At 36.1% G+C, this 20644-nt stretch overlaps 1 protein-coding gene across 1 annotated transcript in view; it reads right to left on the bottom strand.

The window, feature by feature from the left end:
- The window catches only part of Pard3b (par-3 family cell polarity regulator beta), an 853966-nt gene that overhangs the window by 536426 nt on the left and 296896 nt on the right, over positions 1-20644 (bottom strand). The window contains exon 4 of the mRNA XM_013016080.1: positions 6854-6963. Coding sequence (XP_012871534.1) covers positions 6854-6963 — 110 coding nt within the window. The remainder of the gene's footprint in view (positions 1-6853; positions 6964-20644) is intronic.

Here is a 20644-nt window from a genome sequence, read left to right as displayed (position 1 = left end):
TACTTCAGGGAGATAAGAGCTAATAGAGAAACTTCACAGAGCATTTCCCTCCTGGAGTGAGGGAGGTTAAGCAGAGTGCTCAAGCCCAGACTAATGGCAGAGAATATTCAAACTGATTGCTAAAAATGTATTATTTGGTAATCTGATCTATGAACAGATAAGGTATTCTGATGCTGTAGATCTGTTCTCTACAACTAGGCTATACATTTCCTGAGGACAGGAATCATGTCTTAGGCTTTCCAGAAAGCACACAGCAGAAAAGTTGGATATCTAAGTGATTAATCAATCTATTTTGATATGTCAGCAAAACACATTTAATTTTCATTATGTACCTATCCAGAACAAACAGCAAGAAAAGACATGGTTGATTTTTTATTTCTGAAAGAGATTTCTGTATAATAAGCTTTCTTTAAATGATCAGTTTGGGTCTACATCCAAGAAGAATAATGTGGAAGCATACACCTAAGCAAGGATCAAATATCTCAAGATCCCTAAGCAGTGATAAAACACATAATCTGGATTTGGTTTGCCATCTGCAAGATATGGTAAAAATTAAAATAAAATAAACTGGGGATGGAAGGTGGCTCAGTGGTTCAGTGCTTGCCTTGCATCCATGAGGCCCTGGATTCAACTCCTTAGCACCACATAAGCAGAAAAAGCAGGAAGTGGCACTGTGGCTCAAGTGGTACCTTGAGCTGAAGAGCTGAGGGACAGTGCTCAGATCCAGAGTTCAGGCTCCAGAACCGACAAAAAGAAAAAAGAAAAAGAAAAGGAAAAGGAAAAAAAAAGTGTGCTGGAGATTGAATTGGATTTCTGGATTTTCCCTACCTGAACTGGAATCTTACAAGCATAACTGCTTTAGAAATTAAGCTGCCCAAACTTGCCAAACTAAGTAAACATTTAGCATCATGAAATATTGGATGGCAGCTTTATCTCTTAAAAACAAAGCCATATGAAAAGCTTCGTTGCAATGTGTCTCCAAGTTCTGGTCTTATCAGCACACAGCGTGAACAGCTGGAGCTACAAACACCAGGACTATTATTAAATCACTGTGTCGGGGGGGGGGGCGGGGGAAGAAAACGAAAAACCTTTTGTAGGCTTCAGTATCTCTAAATAATACAATTACATATTACATGCTATTTCTTCCTCTGCCTCCCCACATCCGCAATGCTTCTTGGCATCCATCTCTCCTCATTGGAAGACAATTGAGCCTTGCCTTTAGCACGCCATGGTATCTACAAATGTTATTCTCTTCTAGTGTTTCTATAGCCACTTAACTGTGTGCCTGATGGATAGAAAATATGATTTGGTCATTCAGACTGTTCGCTAAATTTTTGTGTTGGGTTTTGAAGCAAACTTGTTCAGTTTTCACTATATACAGACAAATTTGGAATAAATACAAAAGAAGACAGGTCGTAGTTTGCTGCTTTGTTGGATGATTAGCAACCCACAGCCAAATGTCTTCTGATATCTCCATGGCAATTTGGTGATTTTAATCCTAACAAGTGCTTTAATTTTAGCTGTAATAGCTCAGTGATATCTTTCATGAATCTGAGGACATTCATTCTAGGAGAAACATTGACTCTAATTTCCGTTTATATGACATACTTGAGAAGCTATGTGGCATACAAAGGGGAAATGCTCAGATCAGCCTCCATCATACTACATGCAAGTTATTCAAAGAATGCTGTTGTTAATTGTTCTCAACCTAGTAAAGCCTTGCCGACAGCTTTGTTGATAAGATGCCTAAATATCTGGTGAACATTGTCTTCATCACCTCTGTTCCGAGCTGTGTATACTCTGGAGTACTGGAAATATTTCTCCTTAGAGCGTCTCCTCAGAACCATCTGCATCTTTCATCCTTAATCTTAGAATAGCTGAAAATTGTGCTGCTAATGAATAAACAGAGATTTTTAGTTCCTCAGGTCAGAAAATTGAGACATGCTACTCAGCTTAAAACCTTGAAATTATATACTACATGCTGGACAACAAAGGCAAGGATACAAAATAATTTTAACTATTTATTACCTATTTTCATGATGAGAATGAAAAATTTTCTACTTCATCATTAGCATCCTTCAGACTCAAGAATCGCTACTTGCCAAGTATCATGTATTCTAATCCTAAAACAGTTGTTTTTGATTGTGATATACTGTTATCTTTTTTAAATGTGAAGAGTGAGTCCTTTTCATGTAACACTCACACACACTCACACCCCACACCAAATATATACACACATATTGATGCCATACTACTTCGGGGAAACTTTCAGATACCTTGAAATCACCCATAGATTTCTCATTTTAAAACCATAAGAAAATTCAGCTTTTTTTTTAGATGAAGGTGTGTGTATTACAGGCATAAACTTAAAGAGATCATATTAATATTTTCTTAATTTTAGTCACGTAAAACAAGTAATGGATATAAAACAAGGTCCTTTTACCAAAGGAGAACAACAACATTACCATAATTTTCAGGAATCCACTTTTTAATTTACTCACCCTGCGGGATCAGTCTGCCTTAAGGGTTAAATTCAAAACTATAAACAGCCATTAAAACATAAAACAACATAGTAGTTAACCGGATATTAAGAAAAAAAATCACATCTGTTTTAGAGTTTCCCTCAGTCCACAAATTCAGGAACATCAATTTCAAGGGCCTGGTTTTATGGTAGTGCCCTTAAGCCAAGAACACTAGGTTACAATAAAGGAAAGGAAGGTAAGACTTCCAATAAGCAGACTGTCACTAAAATATCCTGTCCTTAGGATTCTCTTCCTTAATTCAAAACCAGTCAGTGGAATAAAATTTGCTACTGCCTTGAAGGACCAATAACCATTTGTTATTTGCACATTAATAACTACTCTATTTTGATATGAAAGGAGAAAGGAAAGAAACAAATTTCCATGCTGTTCTGGTACTATTTTAATGAAAAGCTGCTTTGGCGGTTTCTCAATGTGGCTATAGAATTTGACCTTACAGAAAATCAGATTTTTTTCTAATTTAGGACTGTATATATGTATACATGAATGTATGTTTGTATTATTTTAGGCCCATTTAAAAGTTCTAATGTATTTCACTGCGCATCTCAAACATCCAATTCATAACAACTTAATCACCAGAAAAGAACAACTTCTTTAACTTTTCAGAAACAAGTATCTCTGAGCACCAGTGAAATATCATTTCTCTACAGTAAGCCTAATGAACTCCAACTAAAAATAACAGTCATCAACTGTGGTCTTAAAAGCAATATTTCAACATAATCAAATGTGTCAAAAATTCATTCTTCAGATTTGTATGCTGTGGATTATGAGTAACTTTCATTTCTTAGAAATGATTGAACATGAGCCACTTGGGGTGCTGCCATCTGTGAATTATTTACATGTGAACACTTTATTTAAGAGATGGGAATTCTGATTGCCCCCCCACTTCTTGGATATTGGATTGAAATGCGACAGAACATTCTTTTTTTTTTTTGAAAAAAGAAATTATTCTCACACTGGTTGCTAGAGAGCTATATTACCACACACTTCATATTCCTCATTGCTTTCAAATGAAATAAGTTAACTACTGTATGGCTGAAGTGATGTGAGCAGCATGGAAATTTGTGGTATCTGATATATAGAAAAGAATGTGACGTCCACATCCCTTGGGCTCATGTCTTTGCCATATTGAAGCCCCAGGTAAGAGTTGGAATGTGGCACTTGTCTGGTTCTCTTGAAAGATGCTTCTCTCTCTTCTCACCTAGCAAACAACGAAAGCAACTACATATAGGCTATATGTAGAATACAACATAACTTTCATCTATACAGCTCAGAGATTTAGTGGGGATGCTATTAATACATATGTCAGAACAATGGGCAGGAATGTTCCGTCACCCAAGAGATGAGATGGAGTTTGAAAATCTTCCCGTAAGGCTTCCAAACCATTTTATTACTTCTGTACCCAATTTTACTTCTGCCTAGAGGATCACTCAACATTGAAATAGACTAAGACCTACAGGTATAATTTAAAATTTTTATGGAAGGTGAAAAAGAAATTGGTGAAAATAATTTTAATATTATATTCAATCCATAATACCAAATGTAGTCATTATTATTGTTTGAACAAAGTCAATATAAAATCATTTAGGAAGAGCTTTTATATTATTTTTATACTTTACTCTTTGAAATTCAGTGTGCATATTTCACTTAAAACACATTTTAATTTGGATTGGAAGACCTTCATATGCTCAGAATCAATGTGTGGTTAGGGACTGTTATATTGAATAGTGTAGGTCTAAATAGTTCACAATTTTGGAATACAGAAACATATAAGTAAAGGTATAATAAACACATGTACACAGGCATGCACACACAAATGGATCATATTTCTGGGAAAAAATAGATATTCCTAAACATTATTACTTACTGACTATTTTGATTCTTTGCAGAAGAAATAAAAGTATTTCCCTGGGGTTGAACCAGACCTAAGAGCAGCTAAACATTTACCTGGTGGTGTGTGTTGGGAGTGGGATTGGAATAGAGAGTATCTAAGTTAGATTAACCATTAATCATCAAGTAGGTTAACTATTGAGAGGTACAGGAATTTTCCCCCAGTCTTCCACAGTTCTTCCATTCCCTATGTTCAAAGCTCATACACTGAGCCTTTCCACATACTTGGCTTTATATTAGAGAAAGATAAAAAAACATGGCTTGGATTGTTAAGTATTATACTGTTTGTAGATTTTTTTTTTACTCTAGAAGCAAGAGAAGCCTAAAACAGCTTCTACCCCTTGGCAAGAAGACCAGGCTCTAGTCTATGGCTCATGTCTGTATGTCATCATGTACAGAGAGAGAAAATAGGGTTTTTTTGTTTTTTGTTTCTGTTTCTGTTTTTGTTTTTGTTTTTTTCTGTTGATATAGAGCTTACTGGCTCCTGTTTAGTAACTTGGATAAAACTAAAGTACAAGGATTTGGGGTGCCGGTATTTCTTCTTGATTGGGAAAATACATCTTCGCTACAATAATTTATATTCTGGATCCACAATGCAACTCAGAACTCACTTATGTTGTATTTTAATGAGGCTATGAAATCTATCAGAAAGACAGTAGCCCTAATTTCCTGTTAAGAGAAACAATATTGATACAATTTCAGTTAGTCTAAGTACTGAGAAAAAAAAAGGTAGAGATAAACATTGATACATTTTCTTCATGCAAACAATAGTAAGAGACTAATTAGACTCACTCATTTTAGGTTATATAAACATAATAAAAATAAACACTAAGTAGTACTTATTTTCTTTTAGGCAATTATTATCTCATTTTTTACAGTTATTTTCCTTCAGCCCAATGTATATAGGTTTAATATGATCTCAGTGAATATAGGATTTGTTTGTTTTGTTTTTCCAGAGCATGCCAGTCATCAGTGGCTTATGTCTATAATTCTAGCTACTCAGGAGACTGAGATCTGAGGATTGCTGTTCAAAGACAGCCTTGGCAGAAAAGTCTGTGAGACTCTTATCTTCAGTTAATCACTTAAAGCTGAAAGTAGAACTAAGGCACAAGTGGAAGAGTGCTATCCTTGATCTAAAAATCTCAAGGGAGTCTAAGTCCCAGGACCAACACACACACACACACACACACACACACACACACACATGACACACACACACAAAACCACACCATATCTCATCTTTAAACTAGTCTACAGTCCTAATTTTTAGTAATGCTCCATTAAATATATTTCCTCAAAAGGATACAGTTTTTAACAGAATAGTGAGATAACATTACACTTAAAATGCTTTCAAGACATTGCTTCCTTGTTTCAGGAAGGAAATATGCCAATGTGTTGCCACAAATCTATTAGTAAAACATCCATTTGCTTAGTAGAGCAATTCCTATCTCATATACATTGCACTGGTTCTGGATAACAAAATTATAGACCAAACTGGAAGACTCTAACTCACTCAGCATCTTGGTACACCTATAAAATGTTTCTTCTTTCTTAAAGCACTATTGATAGTAAAGCATGATGGCAAAGGGCTTGGCTTTTAGGAGAATTTTTTAATATGGTTACATTAATAAAGATAGCTTATTGCACTGATATGTGGCTATTAAGCAAAATCTCTCAGGCTATTTAGATAGATGAATCACAATTACAGCTCTTCAAAGCAAACTGATGATTTAGCAGAAAGATGTCACAGTCCTGTGTGGAAGGAAGACATCTCTTCAGGATATTATTGTCTACTTAACCTACCAAGTATAAATATGACACTCATAAGTATATTTGGTTAGAACCATTTTGGGCATAAAATTTTATTAATTTATTAATTTTCTTTAGTACAAATACTGAGTTCTAGAAATTCTATACTGATACCACATATCTATGACATTATTCTATAGTATCATCATTCACTGTGGTATGATTTTACAAAGCATTATGTTAACATACTAGAACTAGAAAAGGCTGTATCCTTGTGCGTTTTGAAGCAGGAGAATGAAGATTGTCACAATGTTGTGCATTGGTTCAAAGCATGCTTTTTAGAGGCAGCCCATTTATCTTTACTTCAGAGCTCTATCACTTCCTTGCTATGAGGCTTCCATCCCAGAACCAAAAATTCCTCAGTTTTAATTCTTCATCAATAAAATAAAAATAAAATGGTTTGCCTACCTTGACATGGAGGTTTAGATGACAACGTAAAGCATTTCCCACAGGATTTAGTACATAATGGGTATGATATTAATAATGGTGGCTATCATAATTACACACTAGTGATAGATCATTCTACCTACTATCATACTTGTTACTATGTATCTGAAGTGTAAGGGTAAGGCACTTTGATCTTTCACTAGAAAGGCAAACTGTAGGATACTTACTGAAACAATAGGTTTCAGACTCTGGCCACCAGGGTGTGAAGCGCTTGGCTGGGTGTCAGCAGGTGGCCCAGGCACTGGGTCACTGCTTCTCCTCACTAGCAGTGGAGTGCCTGCAGGAGAAAATAAGAGGTGAGAGGTCAGAAGACACCTGGGGAGAAAAGAGGATATGGCATAATGCTCTTTAATTAAAAAGGTTTACAACATGCTTTTATGTAAAAACATTCTATTTCTAAGGACGCTTGTAAATTAATCCATTTAATGATCTTTCCTTTTCTCAAGATAGAATGACACATGGAACAACAACAAGAAAATCTTTCAACTGCTGCATTTTAAACAAGACTTGCATTTCACAGAAACCGTTATACAGTCAGGAATCTTAAAAAATGTTGTAAGAAATACATGTGAATATTAGAGAGTGATTACACAGAAGATTGGATTGGAACCAAAAGGTTCACACAGTCAGTGTAATTTGCTATTCAGTAGAACTAGAAGTACAGTTATTACTGCCATTTGGTGATTACCAAGTCTTCTGAACAATGATACACACAGAAATAAATTATTTTCTGGGGTTATAACCTTAATGTCTATTTAAATACACAGGGAGATTGGTTCCACTCTTCTTTTTCTTCTAAAGTAGATAACATTGATAAAGAAAACAAGTTAGTTCTTCTAAAAATATATCCTGATTTATTTTTAATTTAATAAAAGCATCGACTTAAATATTTGAGTCAGTTATTATATTCTGAAAAAAGATCATACTATTAGAAAGTTCAAATGAAATTCAACTTTAGTAGAGCTAACAGTCTAACTGCTCTGACTGCAATTAGGCCTAAAATAATTTGTTTCATATGAAATTGGCCACAATGGAGAAAATTTTTAAAAATAGTCTTGCAGTTTAAAAATCATTCTCACATAAAATGAACTTTTTATTTATATGCTTTGGGGAAAAAAGCAGAAAACAGTTGAAATGCAATTTCTCATTTATCCATATTCCCTGAACATATTAAGCAATTGCTGTTTAAAGAACACATTTCATCTATGTTTAAGTCATTTGCAAAATTGATGGTATATGTGCTTAAACCTTCTTATTTTGAACAAAACATAAAATTGCTAATGTTTTTGTAGAAGATATGTTCTTTCATGATAAGAAGGTAATATGTTACTTGAGGAACAAAGACTATGCCAAAAGTCAGCATCATGTCCAAACCCACATTTCTTTATTTATTTTATTGTTAATAAACAAATCAACACTTTATGTTCCAACCTGCCTGCTTTTATCTCTAATTTTTAAAACTGTTTTTTTATTGTTGGTACTGGGCATGGAACTCAGGTCCTGGGCACTGGCCTGGGGACATCCTGAGCTTTTTAACTCAAGACCTGGTGTTCTACCTCTTGAGTCACAGCTCTACTTCCTGCTTTTGCTAGTTCATTAGAGGATTGTTTAATACTTGTAATACCTTCATTCAGACAACTAAAAGCTGATTCTCCATTCTCTCCTCTCCTATCCCCCAAGCTTAGGCTTGGCAAATGCTAACTGGCTGAAGAATCTAGCCATCTTTTTAAATATATGTGTGAAGAGACTTATTCTAAGCTAATCCTGAGCCTTGCCTAAGCCGTGACCACACATAAGCAATAGTCAGTAGGGATTGAGCTATACATAATGTGGCAGACCTCTATGTTGTGAGGACAAACTCACCAACAAGAATAAACTGAACCACAAACTCTGGTCCTGTTCCAACTCTTAGTCCCCAGCTTCCACTAAGTTTCAATGTGTCTGACTAAATAAAACAGGGACCTGGCCTGCTGTAGTGTATGTGTGCTCATGATACAGGTTCTCCAGTTTTTCTCCTTTAAAAATAAACCAGGAATAACTAGCAACACTTGATTGCTTATCTTTATTGTTCCCAATACCATATACTCTGGTGTAGAGTAAAGCTTCAAACACAAGCATTTATGTGTTAAAGTACTTAGTATTCCTTATTTTATTTGCATTTTGCCTCTGGTGGCTTTTGAAGTATGATTCCCAAAAATGCTATTGTATTTTTGCAAACTGAACTGAAATGTTCAGTTTGAAAATAGTGGTTTTTTTTCCCATTAGCTAAATACGTGCTAATAAATAGGCTTCCCCCCTATTTTGACTCCTTTACATCTTTGGTTTCTATTGTAAGGCAGTATCTACCACAAAACTTAGATTATTTTGTTTTTTTTCCTTCCACATATTTTATTAGCATTTATCAGTTGTACAAGTATTGGTTGTACAAGGGGGTTTTATTTTGATCTGGACAGATACGCATATGATGTACTTTGATCAAATTCACCTGCTCCATTCCTTGCCCTCATTCCATTCACCATACTTCCCAAACCAATCTCATGCTTCATTGTTCCATTTCCACATATGCCCATAAAACTTTTTAATCTTATTTACCTTATCTATTCACCCTCCTTTTCCCAGAAGTAGTTGTATAGTGGGCAGGACCTCTTTTACATTTCTGTCATTGACTTTTTTAGTATATGTTAATTGTTCAAAAGAGTTTCACAGTGGTATTTCACACATGAATATATTGTACTGCAATAAGATTGACCTCCTCATTATTTTTACTTTTTCTATCTCCCTTCAATTCCCGTGTTTCAACATCTTTCAATGAGTTTTGTTTTGTTGTCTTTATTCACAAATACAATGTATTTCAATATTGTTAATCAATTCTCTTTTTCTCCCCTGCTCTTACCCTTTTAACAAGTCTAATGATTGTGTGTGTGTGTGTGTGTGTGTGTGTGTGTGTGAGTGTGACAGAGAGTTCTGTGGTGCATTTGTTACTATGGCTCTGTAGTAAAATTTGAACTCTGATGTGATACTAAGTGTTGCCTTTGTTTTCCTCTGGATTACTTTGCTATTTGAGGTCTTTTGTTACCATATGAATTTTAGGATTGATATTTCTATTTCTGGGAGGAATGCCATTGAGGTTTTAATGGAGATTGCATTGAATTTTAGATTGCTTTTGGCAGTATATTCCTGAGAGGCCTTTCTTCTAGTGTATTCTTTAGTTCTCTTCTTTGATCTCTTATGATTTTCTTCTTTGGTTAAGTTTATTCCCATGAATTTGTTATTTGGAAGTTACTTTGAATGGGATTGTTCTCCCGATTTCTTTCTCAGGCTGTTCATTGGTGGGATATAGAAAAGCTACTGAGTTTTGTATGTTGATTTTGTATCCTACTATGTTACTAAAATGTTTATCAGATCTAGGAGTTTGGGGTGAAACTTTTATACTTTTTTGGGCATAAGAACATATCATCTTCAAATGGGAATAATTTGATTTCTTCCTCCCCTATTTGAATCCCTTTTATATCTTTCTGTACCTCCCAGTCTTATTTTTTTTTATTGTGAAAATACTGTACAGAGGGGTTACAATTACATGGGCAAGATAATGAGTACATTTCTTATCAAGCATTGTAGCTTCCTTTGTTTCCCCTTCCAATCCCTTCCCAGCATCCCCTAGCCCTCCCTCCCAATCCTCCCCCCCCACCACCAAAGTTATAAAGTTTGTTTTCAACATGACAACTTGTACTTCTCATTCATTGTTGCAACGGGTCCACCTGTATCCTTATTTAAACGACTTGTTTTTCCCCTTCCCCTCCACAAATTATACAAAGCAACAAAGAAATAATCTTATAAATGCCTTAGAAACAAATGCATGAAAGAAAAAAAAAACATTTAAATACATATCTTAGGGTTTGCTATGACTAGGTATCCCAGTGGACACCCTTATCTCATTCCTGTCTTTAGAGAAATGCTTTTTGTTTTTTTTTGTTTTTGCCCGTCATGGTGCTTGAACTCTGGGCTTGGGTGCTGTCCCTCAGCTCTTCAGCTCAAGGCGAGCTCTCTACCACCTGAGGTACAGCGCCACTTCTGGTTTTCTAGTGGTTTATTGGGAGATAGGAGTCTCATGGTCTTTCCTGCCCGGGCTGGCTTTGAACCGTGATCCTCGGTTCTTAGCCTCCTGAGTAGTTAGGATTACAGGTGTGAGCCACCGACGGGCATGCTTTTGGTTTTCTACATTTACATAATATATGTGTTTGTCACATGTATCTTTAGCTTTTACTATTGCCATCTACATTTTATTCTGTGAAACTTAATTTGATTTTCAGAATATTTAGCTTTCTGAGCCGAACTTCTTACAATGCTACAATACATAGTTCTTTCTTTTTAGCGGTGGCAGAGGAGGAATGTGGACTTCCTACTTGAAATTTAAACAGCAATGTATGCCCTGTGTGGCTTATTTTATGTCTCCCTCCTCTCGGCTCTGTGATAAAACTGTGACATGGAGCAGTTCCAGTCTAATGTGACAGAGCCAATAAAAGTGAACCTCGATCTATGTGACACCAAAGTCCATTTTCCTACTCACTGTATTAACAGTGTGATTGTATAACCGTTGTGGCATCTTCATCTACTCTGTAGTATGGATTTAAGTTCCCTCAGAGTGGAGGTTGTGTTTCACTTATTCTCTCCCGTAGGGGCCGTGACTCTGGATGGAATCAGTCTCCCTCTTATTAGCTTTACTTGGGAAATGTGGCTTCTACTCTACTGCACATCAAAGGATTTTCCTGTGTCAGCTTCAGCACTTCTCATTGCTTGCTTGGTGATGAACACCAGGACTGTTCTTCAGTTGTCACTCAGTGTTTTCCTGACAGCTGTCTCCAAATGGGAGTTGGTAAATGAAAAATCATTCAAAGATGGGTTGTGTAAAACTTACTCACAGCTCATATTTAAAGATGCTTATTATTAATTCCAATATGAAGCAATTTGCACTTGTTATTAACACATTAAGAGGGCCAAGGAAAAATTAGAAGGTGACTCAATAGGAGACATTCAAATGTGGAGTTTAAAAGGAAAGTAGAGAGAGGACACCTTTTTCCAAATTAGTTGATGATATGCTTAAGCCATCATCCATCCATCTTGAAGTTTTAGTTCATTGATTTAAGTTTTTCGTTTGATTTCATTTGATTTTTGTTTTTGTTATTAATTACATTCATTTTTTAAATTAGACATGAAGATGTGAGATGTTTGCATAGTAATAGGTACTATGTAATGTTTTTAATGATTCAAATGCTATAAAATGAACTGTCACCTTAGAGATACTATATTGTATTATATTAACTAGAAGTACAAACTTGAATGGTTACTTTTAAATATATATTAAACAATTTAACTTTATTTGTTAAAACAGGATATCACAAAATAATGTGTTAGATGTATGTCCTCGAATTTCTTTTCTTTTTTTGGGGGGGGGTCCAGTCGTGGGGCCTGAACTCTGGACCTGGGCGCTGTCCCTCAGCTCTTCAGCTCAAGGCTAACGCTCTACCACTTGAGCCACAGTGCCACTTCCGGCTTTTTTCTTTTTGCTTATGTGGTGCTGAGGAATCGAACCGAGGGCCTCATGCATGCAAGGCAAGCGCTCTACCACTGAGCCACCTTCCCAGCCCCTCGAATTTCTTTTAGAAAAATGTATTCATTTATTGCGTGCCAGTGGCTCATGTCTGCAATCTTAGCCACTCAGGAGGCAAAGACCTGAGGATCACTGTTCAAAGCCAGGGTGGGAAAGCCCATGAGATTCTTATCTCTAGTCAATCACCAAAAAGCCAGAAGTGGAGACATGGCTCAAGGTATAGAGCACTAACTTTGAGCAAAAAAGCTCAGGGACAGCACCATGCCCTGAGTTCAAGCACTAACACTGGTATAAAAGGAAGTATTTATTACCCAGGAATAGTTGTTATACACATACACACATACACACACACACACACACATCCTGGCATACATGACTCAGTTGAGAAAATGTAATTAAAAGTGTCTGTTATTGAGCCAATTTTAATAACTAAAGACTGTAATCCTATATCTTCGAGAGATGTAGATTGGGGCTCATAGTTTGAGGGAAGTTGAAGGAAGTTCTAAAGATGCCATCTCATCCAATGTTTGGGTGATGATGTGAGCCTATTATGTCAACTGCATCCCAAAGTGACACAAGGAGGCACAAGTAAAAGGATCATAACCCCAAAGCTAAATCACAGCCCCAAAGCTGAAACCAGATACCACCTTAAAAATAACCAGTGCAAAAAGGAGTTGGAGGTGAGGCTTGAGTGGTAGAGCTCATGTCTAGCATATAGGAGGTGCTGAGTTCATCACCTAATACTGAAAAAAAAAAAAACCTAAAATAATCTCATTTTCCAGTCCAGGCAGAAAGTCTATGAGACCCTCATCTCTAATAAACTACTCAGATGAGGCCAGAAGTGTCACTATGACTCAAGTGGTAGAGCACTAGTTTTGAGTAAAAGAAGCTTAGGGATAGTGCCCAGGACCTGAGTTCAAGTCCCAGGATTGGCAACAAAAAGGGGGACTGAAATGTCCATTTCTGTGCCTCTAAATCAATTTCTTTTGATAGCAGTGAGGAAGCACCTGGTAAGCTACAATGTAATTCCTTATAATTTGTTTTTTCCAGTTTCAGATTGTTGAGTTTACTGTACTGGTCAGGTTAAATGTTTTAAAGTAACCCAAAACTTTATGGAGTTCCACCATTTTCTTCTTGACTTTAACAATAATGTGTTGTGTTGCATTTCGACTAATTTTTATTTTACATTAAGTCAGCCACTTAATCTTTAAGTCACCTGAGAAAAGAAAATAAACACTGGCCTGAGACTGCAGTTGTGGTACTCTTTTCTTGTTTCTACTTTCCTTTTTAAATTGATTTATTCAGTGAACGTTGTCATCTATACAATGATGGTATGTCAATTGCCTAAGAAATTGTTGAGCTGGGCATAGGTGGCTCACTCCTGTAATTCTAGCTACTCAGGAACCTGATGTCTGAGGACTGTGGTTCAAAGGCAGCCTGGGCAGAAAGTTCATGAGACTCTTATTGTAATGATGGTAAAACTTGAATTCAACAAGAATTACTTATGACTTTAAATGTCACAAAAACAGGCCAAAACAAGAACACTTACTTCCATTTGAGGAAAAGAATTTTAAAAAGGTAGCACTTAGAAGTTCAAATGCAGTCATATTCCATGTGTAGCCTACAAAACTAGGACAACTAAAGAGAAGGATTGGGTTGGGAGGTATAGGGGAGAATAATGATATAATAATATTAAGATGCATTATAATAAAAAAATGATTTAATGAATGGTCCAACTCCTTTGTATAACTACTTAATCACAATAAAAATGCAATAAACTAGAGATCAATATGATACAACAATGGGAAATACAAGGTATAAATGCAAATTTAAGCTTAAGGTATTTTCTATATAACCTGTTATGTTTTACACACACACACACACACACACACAGACGCTTTAAGATGGTGTTTGTATGGAACCATCTTAAGTGATAGGTAATAGGTAATGTCATTTCATATTAAGTTTGGGAGCTCTGAAGGATAGGCAGCTATAAAGCTTGAAATCAAGATCATGAAGAATTGTAACACATGATGATGCTGGCAACAGAAAAAATAAACAATGCTTCTAAACCTAAGTCCTACATCAAAAGTCACAGAGACATATGTTCTAAATTGTATGATGAGTAGTTTCAGAGATTTATTTATATTTAAAGATAGTTAATTATCTTCCTGAGCAAAACCAGACCAGCGTTTCACCAACCTTGGTGTGATTCATCCCAATGTCGTGGCCAAGAAAGTGCTGACATGGCATTCTGTGAGAACAAGGGGGTGGGAATTCCAGCTCAGAGAGGCTGGGCAGGAGATGTGAAGATGTCTGATAAGGTGTCTGTAGTCACAGGCAGAAAGAGAAATTCACTGAGGAGAACTTGAGAATTTGGCAGCTGACTGTACATGTAAATGAGAGGAAGCATGAAACAACTTTTCATATGTATATATATATATATATACAAGCATATATATATATACATATATATATGTATACACACACACACACACACACACACATATATGCTTGGACAAGGTCATGGAAATGTTTTGGCAACTACCATAAATTGTCTCAGAGAAAATAGAAATCTTGGCCTCAGCCCGCTGAAGGTCAGGATCATTTGCTTTTAATCTAAAGTATCTTGATAAGAATGAGAAACAGAAGACGAGATTTTTCAACTGGGCAAATTGACTTCCAGAATGAGTGGGTAGAGGAAGGAAATAAACAAGGAAAAATACACATAGGTTTAGTAGTTTTACTGAATGCAGAAAATAGGGAGGAAGGGTTACATGCATATTTTCCAAGAGTCCTAAAAAAAAAAGGCCATCTAGAATTAAGATCAGCTAGTGATCTCATCAAAGAGAGCCTAGAGGAAAATAAGGGGTGGAAATAAGGAGAAAAAGACACTTGGGACTTCCATTCTTATCTGCTTTTGTGCACAAACAAATAAATGCTGGTCATCTTAGAGTCTCAATTGTTCTTTGTTCTAAGAATTTTCTTCAGTGTATTGTATTATCAAATCACTAAAGTACATGTACAGTTTGCACAACTTTCCTTCTAATTCCCTATACTTATACTAATAAAATAAATATATGTAAGAAAAAAGTTCCACATTGAAATGCCTCTAAATTGGCATATTTTTCATGATCATGAAAGTAAGCTCCAAGTTGCTAATATTTTAAAATTTTATTATATTATAAAGTAGATGTATAGAGAGGTGTTATAAAATTTAAAATAGTTAAATAAATAGAAATTATAGTCGGTAATCATTATTTATAGTCAATTAAGGTACCATAAGCTTCATGCTAATCTTATCTGAATAGACTCTGCAACTAGTCAGCTCAACACTGAGAAAAATAATTCTTCTGTATCTCGAACTTTAAGATTTCCTGAATGAATGAGTCTGACACTAAATATGACTATGTCCTCCAGAAACATGGAACAATAAGACTGCAGTTGAGGGAACATGTTTTCTAATGATGGCTCTCACATTCTATCACCTCCAGTGAGGTTTTCATCTCTAAGTCCAACCTTTTCTCTTGGGTTAAGTGAACATGTTGGAGGAGCTACACCAAAGCCTCATTCCAGATCTGCACAGAGATAGCTCTATGATTTATATAGCCTATAAGAAAATTGAAGTCCACAGAAATTAGGTTCCCTAGTCTTTTGGAGTCAATTCCTACTATGGTTTTATTCATTTGACACTTCTCTGTTGTGAGGTCATATCTTCCATTTGGGCAAGTGCACAGAAATAAGTGGAACAATATCTCTTCAAAGCATTAATGATTCTTTTAATCTCATAAAGTCAGCAAAAAGATTTTGAAAGAATCAAGTAAAAGGAAGAATAGTGGAAAGCAAATAGCTAAGAGGCAAATATTAACCCATAGTTGTACCCACGTACCACTCTCTTGGAGTGCATCTCTCTTGAGGAAGATTTACATGCCTTGCCAGTATTCCTATTACTCTTGTCAATACCTCAATAAAATAAGACTAGTGAAAGTGGTGCATCATTTGTTTTGGGAGACAACTAGATTTTCTTTTGTGTGGATTTTTATGGGTGTGAGATAGGGCTTTTCATCCGATGCCTAACAAACTCCCAAGCACTGATATCTGGAGACCCATAAAAAAATTGGTAATGATATCAATAGCTGTACAATTTATGGCAAAGTGCTGAGCAGAGATCACTTTCACTGCATGATTGCCTGACCCACTTTGGAGCTTGGCCTGTGATGAATGCAGCAGCTGTGACATGCTTTCAGACACTGAGATGGGAAAACCACACAAGAGAAAGCAAGTTCAGTTTCAGTGGTGCAAAAACTTCAGCCTTAAACGTCACTCCATTAGGAAAAAGACTCCCAGTATTACCATGAAAAGAGCCATGAAGTTCAAGTTCTAACATTTAGTACCATTTTTATTTCATTTCAAACTAAAAAAAACTATTTTGTTCAAATGATAGAACAACTATAAGTAAGTCTCCGGGAAGTCCTTGAGAATACAATGGTTTTAAGTGAGTATGCACATGACCGAGCCTTGTTTAGTATTTGGAAAGCTCCTTACATTGAATCCCACTGCTAGAAAAGACAAGTGATGGGATTTTAGCTGGCTTCCATTAGGACTTATGCCTTCCACTTAAGTATAATGCTTCCCATTCCTGAGGGTGCAGGGATTTTCAGCTATTACACTTCTCACATGCTATCTATTGGCATATTGACAGTTTTGTAAAATATTCAAACTATTTTACATTGTCCATATGCTTATTTTGTTTAAGACCAGTTAAGGTCTGTCGTACACAAGTGATAGGCCTCAGGTGTCATATTAATAACAATGATAAGCTCCTAGTGTCTGAAAAGAAGATACTACACAAAAGAGAAGAACAGTAACAAAGGCATAAGAAATATAAAATATAAGTCAAGTATGCAGAATTATAGAGGAGAAGGGAAGGAGTTCGACATGCACACACTGACTTTCAGCTCCATGTTTTGGCTTCAAGCATCTATGTGTTTTCTCTAACCTACTTCTCTAATTACATCTCATGATGTATCCATGGTTATGTAATATATGCCAAGCAGGACCTTTTGCTATTGACTAAAAGTGCCCTGGATCCTACAAATTCTAAATTACCTCAACAATTATACAGAGGTCTGTGTGTGAGTATTTCTTTGAGATGAGGTGTTGTTAGATAGCTCAAATTCATGATATTTCTATTTTAGCCTCCTGGTTGTTATTATTAAAAACATGTGTCACTATGGCTAGCACTGTGTTCTTTTATATTCAACATTAGAAGTATGTGGACGTAGTAAGATGAACAGGATTTGAAATGCACAAAGCCAGAGAAGTCTATGGAAAATTCATTCATTCACTAGACGCTTAAAATTGTAAGCAGATAATTCATTTTCACTGACACCTTGACAAATGGGAAGTTCTCCTCTCCCAGAAATACACTTGAAAATACAGCACAGAATTAAAATTCACATACATCTCAACCAGCATTACTTGAACACAAAGAATGTATTATCCCAGCTACAGTAAAGATTAAATTATCTAGGTATTCTATTAAACTGGTAACATGGCCAGGTGCTAGTGGCTCATGCCTGTAATCATAGTTATTCAGGACGCTGAGATCTGAGGATGGCGGTTCAATGCTAGACTGGGCAGAAAAGTACCAGTGATATTCTTATCTCCAATTAACCACTCAAAAACCTTAAGTGGAGCTGTGGCTCAAAGTAGTAGAGTGCTAGCCTTGAGAAAAAGAGCTCAGGGAAAGTGTTTGAGCCCTGAGTTCAAATTCCCATGACTGATAACTGGTAGTGTGTATGAAGAGATGATATAAGAATATGCAGTTAAAATTATAATGAAAGATCTTACTAATATTCAAATATCAATATATTAGCAGTTAATACATATTTTTTATATTTTATGAAATCTCTAATATATAACTTTACTAAATTGGTAACATTTTTTTTGGGGGGGGAGCTGAACTCTGGGCCTGGGTGCTATCCCTCAGCTCTTCAGCTCAAGGCTAGCACTCTACCACTTGAGCCACAGCGCCACTTCCAGCTTTTTTCTCTTTGCTTATGGGGTGCTGAGGAATCGAACCCAGGGCCTCTTGCATGTAAGGCAAGCACTCTACCACTGTGCCACCTTCCCAGCCCCTAAATAGGTAACTTTTTAATCCTCAAACTAAATAATAATTTAGTCTATGTAAATGTGGTATTTAAAATTTTTTTTCCATTTGTTAAATAATAATCTCTCCAAAGTGCATGTATTTAGAGCTCCATAAAATGTGATCTGCTTCTACTTTCAGAGTATGTTACATCCTGCTTTGTCTTATAACATAGTTGTGTTTTTCTAGTCTTCTTTCAGTATGATCAATTGATTAGCATTGAATGAATGTCTACAATACTGCAGTCAATACTAGGCACTGTGGCTACATCCGCACATGACACACACAGATTTGCTCTTCTAGAACCTATGGGTTGTTGAGAGAAGACAGATGGTCTACATGGTAAATAAATAAATATAGACATTTAAAACTGGATAAAACAAGTTCTTAACAAGAATGTGTGAGCAAAAAAGTGATAGAAAAGGCAGACCTATGGGACACAGAACATGCATTGAGAGTTCTTTAATAGCAAGCAACTTGCCTTCGTTAATACTTAGGATCCCTTTCAGAATAGGTTCCTAACAAATACATGCTGGATGGAAATAAAAAGAGATATTGGTACCAAGATCAACTTTATAACCCAGAAATCTTTGGAATTTGAGTCAGGGGAATTTTTTTTTTCACTTAGAAAAAGGGTCTAGGCCCCCAGTATGTAAATAAATTGTTACTGTCAGGTTTGTTTCCCTTCACCTAACACTTTTTTCTTTAGCATCAACATTTATTTTAAAACAAACACTATTCACACTGATGCTGCATATGTTATCACACTTGCAACTTAATGATAAATGAGCATGAAAGTGACATCAACACCAATGCTAAACAACTGCAGCAGGGGCTCTGAAATATTGACTGCAATCTTGTCAATTACTGTGGTTTATGAAGGAATCTATTGCCCTGTCAGTTGATCTTTCAATGTCCCATAGTTTATTATCTTAGATGTTACATATTTACGAGTGTAATCAATATGCATAGGATTTATAGCAACCCATGAAATAGCAAGAAAGATAATAGTTAAGTTTACCTAGAAAGATTCTTTGGTGGAGCTGAATCTTAAAGAGAAGATAATTTTTAAATGCAGAAGACATATAAAAAGATAACCTTGTGTAAACTAAGGTATTTGTAGTAGCAGACGGACCATGGTCTTTGGCCCAGAGATCCATGCATTGAAACAGATTTGTGCTCACCCAGGAAATTATTAGGAAGTGACCACGGGAAGCAAGCACTTGAAAAGACTGTGGAATCTGGTAAGCCTTACTAGGAAGCATTAAAATGGGAGTGTGTGAATTGAACAGAAATCAAATTATGAGGTTTCATATAGGAGAAAATCCATAACCTTTTGTTTTCTAATGTATTGAGGAACTGGTTAAAACAATTTTTGCAAAGACATTTGGACCTCATCAATACATGAAAATCTTAACTGAAAGATTAAGTGAAAGGACCCTTCCCCCATAGTTTCTTTAAGAATTCCTTTGTAAAAACCATAAAGTAATCTTAACATGTGTGTGTCAGAGGAGACATGGACTTGAGATGACCGACTCAAGTTGCAGCACATTTGGTGTGGGACTTCAGTGCAGGGATGCTCGTCAGTACCACGTGTTCATGGAAACATCCTTTTGCCTTACATTTTAGGCTATAGGGTCCCAATCAGATGAGAATATCCTCTAAAAGTATATGTCGCTATCTTTTTGCCAGAACAGACAGGGAGAAATAAGCAACGCTTTCAGGCCATTTAGCTGCAGTTGCAAACAATTACTGGCAACATCAAAGTACTAAATTCAAATCACCAAGTCCTTCTTGATAAATGAGAAACATCCATAAGTCAATTTAAGGCATTCTGGGCACAAATCTACATGATTTATCAGCCGCATTTGCAACCTTTGATCGTTACATTTTATTGGATCATTCAAAGTCCTTGGCAGAACTGGAGGAAGTGGTGGGTTATAGAGCCACTGTTATCTCTAAGGAACACTCAAGAAACCGTTTTATTCTACTGTCTGTGTGCCCAAGGCTGTTTTCTGTGTAGTAGCAAAGCAAAGGGCCTCTCAAGTCCTTTCTTCTTCTGATGTATGTGGAAGGCATAGCTTCTACTTAACAACACTTCAAATTCTAAACAAGGGTCAATCCACTGAAGTTCAATCCAGAAATCACAGAAACTGGGCTTCTCTGGCAGGAAACATGCCCCAGGAAAGTGCCAGAGGA

The sequence above is a fragment of the Dipodomys ordii genome, unplaced genomic scaffold (assembly GCF_000151885.1).
Source record: "Dipodomys ordii isolate 6190 unplaced genomic scaffold, Dord_2.0 Scaffold1, whole genome shotgun sequence".
Classification (NCBI taxonomy): domain Eukaryota; kingdom Metazoa; phylum Chordata; class Mammalia; order Rodentia; family Heteromyidae; genus Dipodomys; species Dipodomys ordii.
This window is presented reverse-complemented; position numbering and strand designations above follow the sequence as displayed.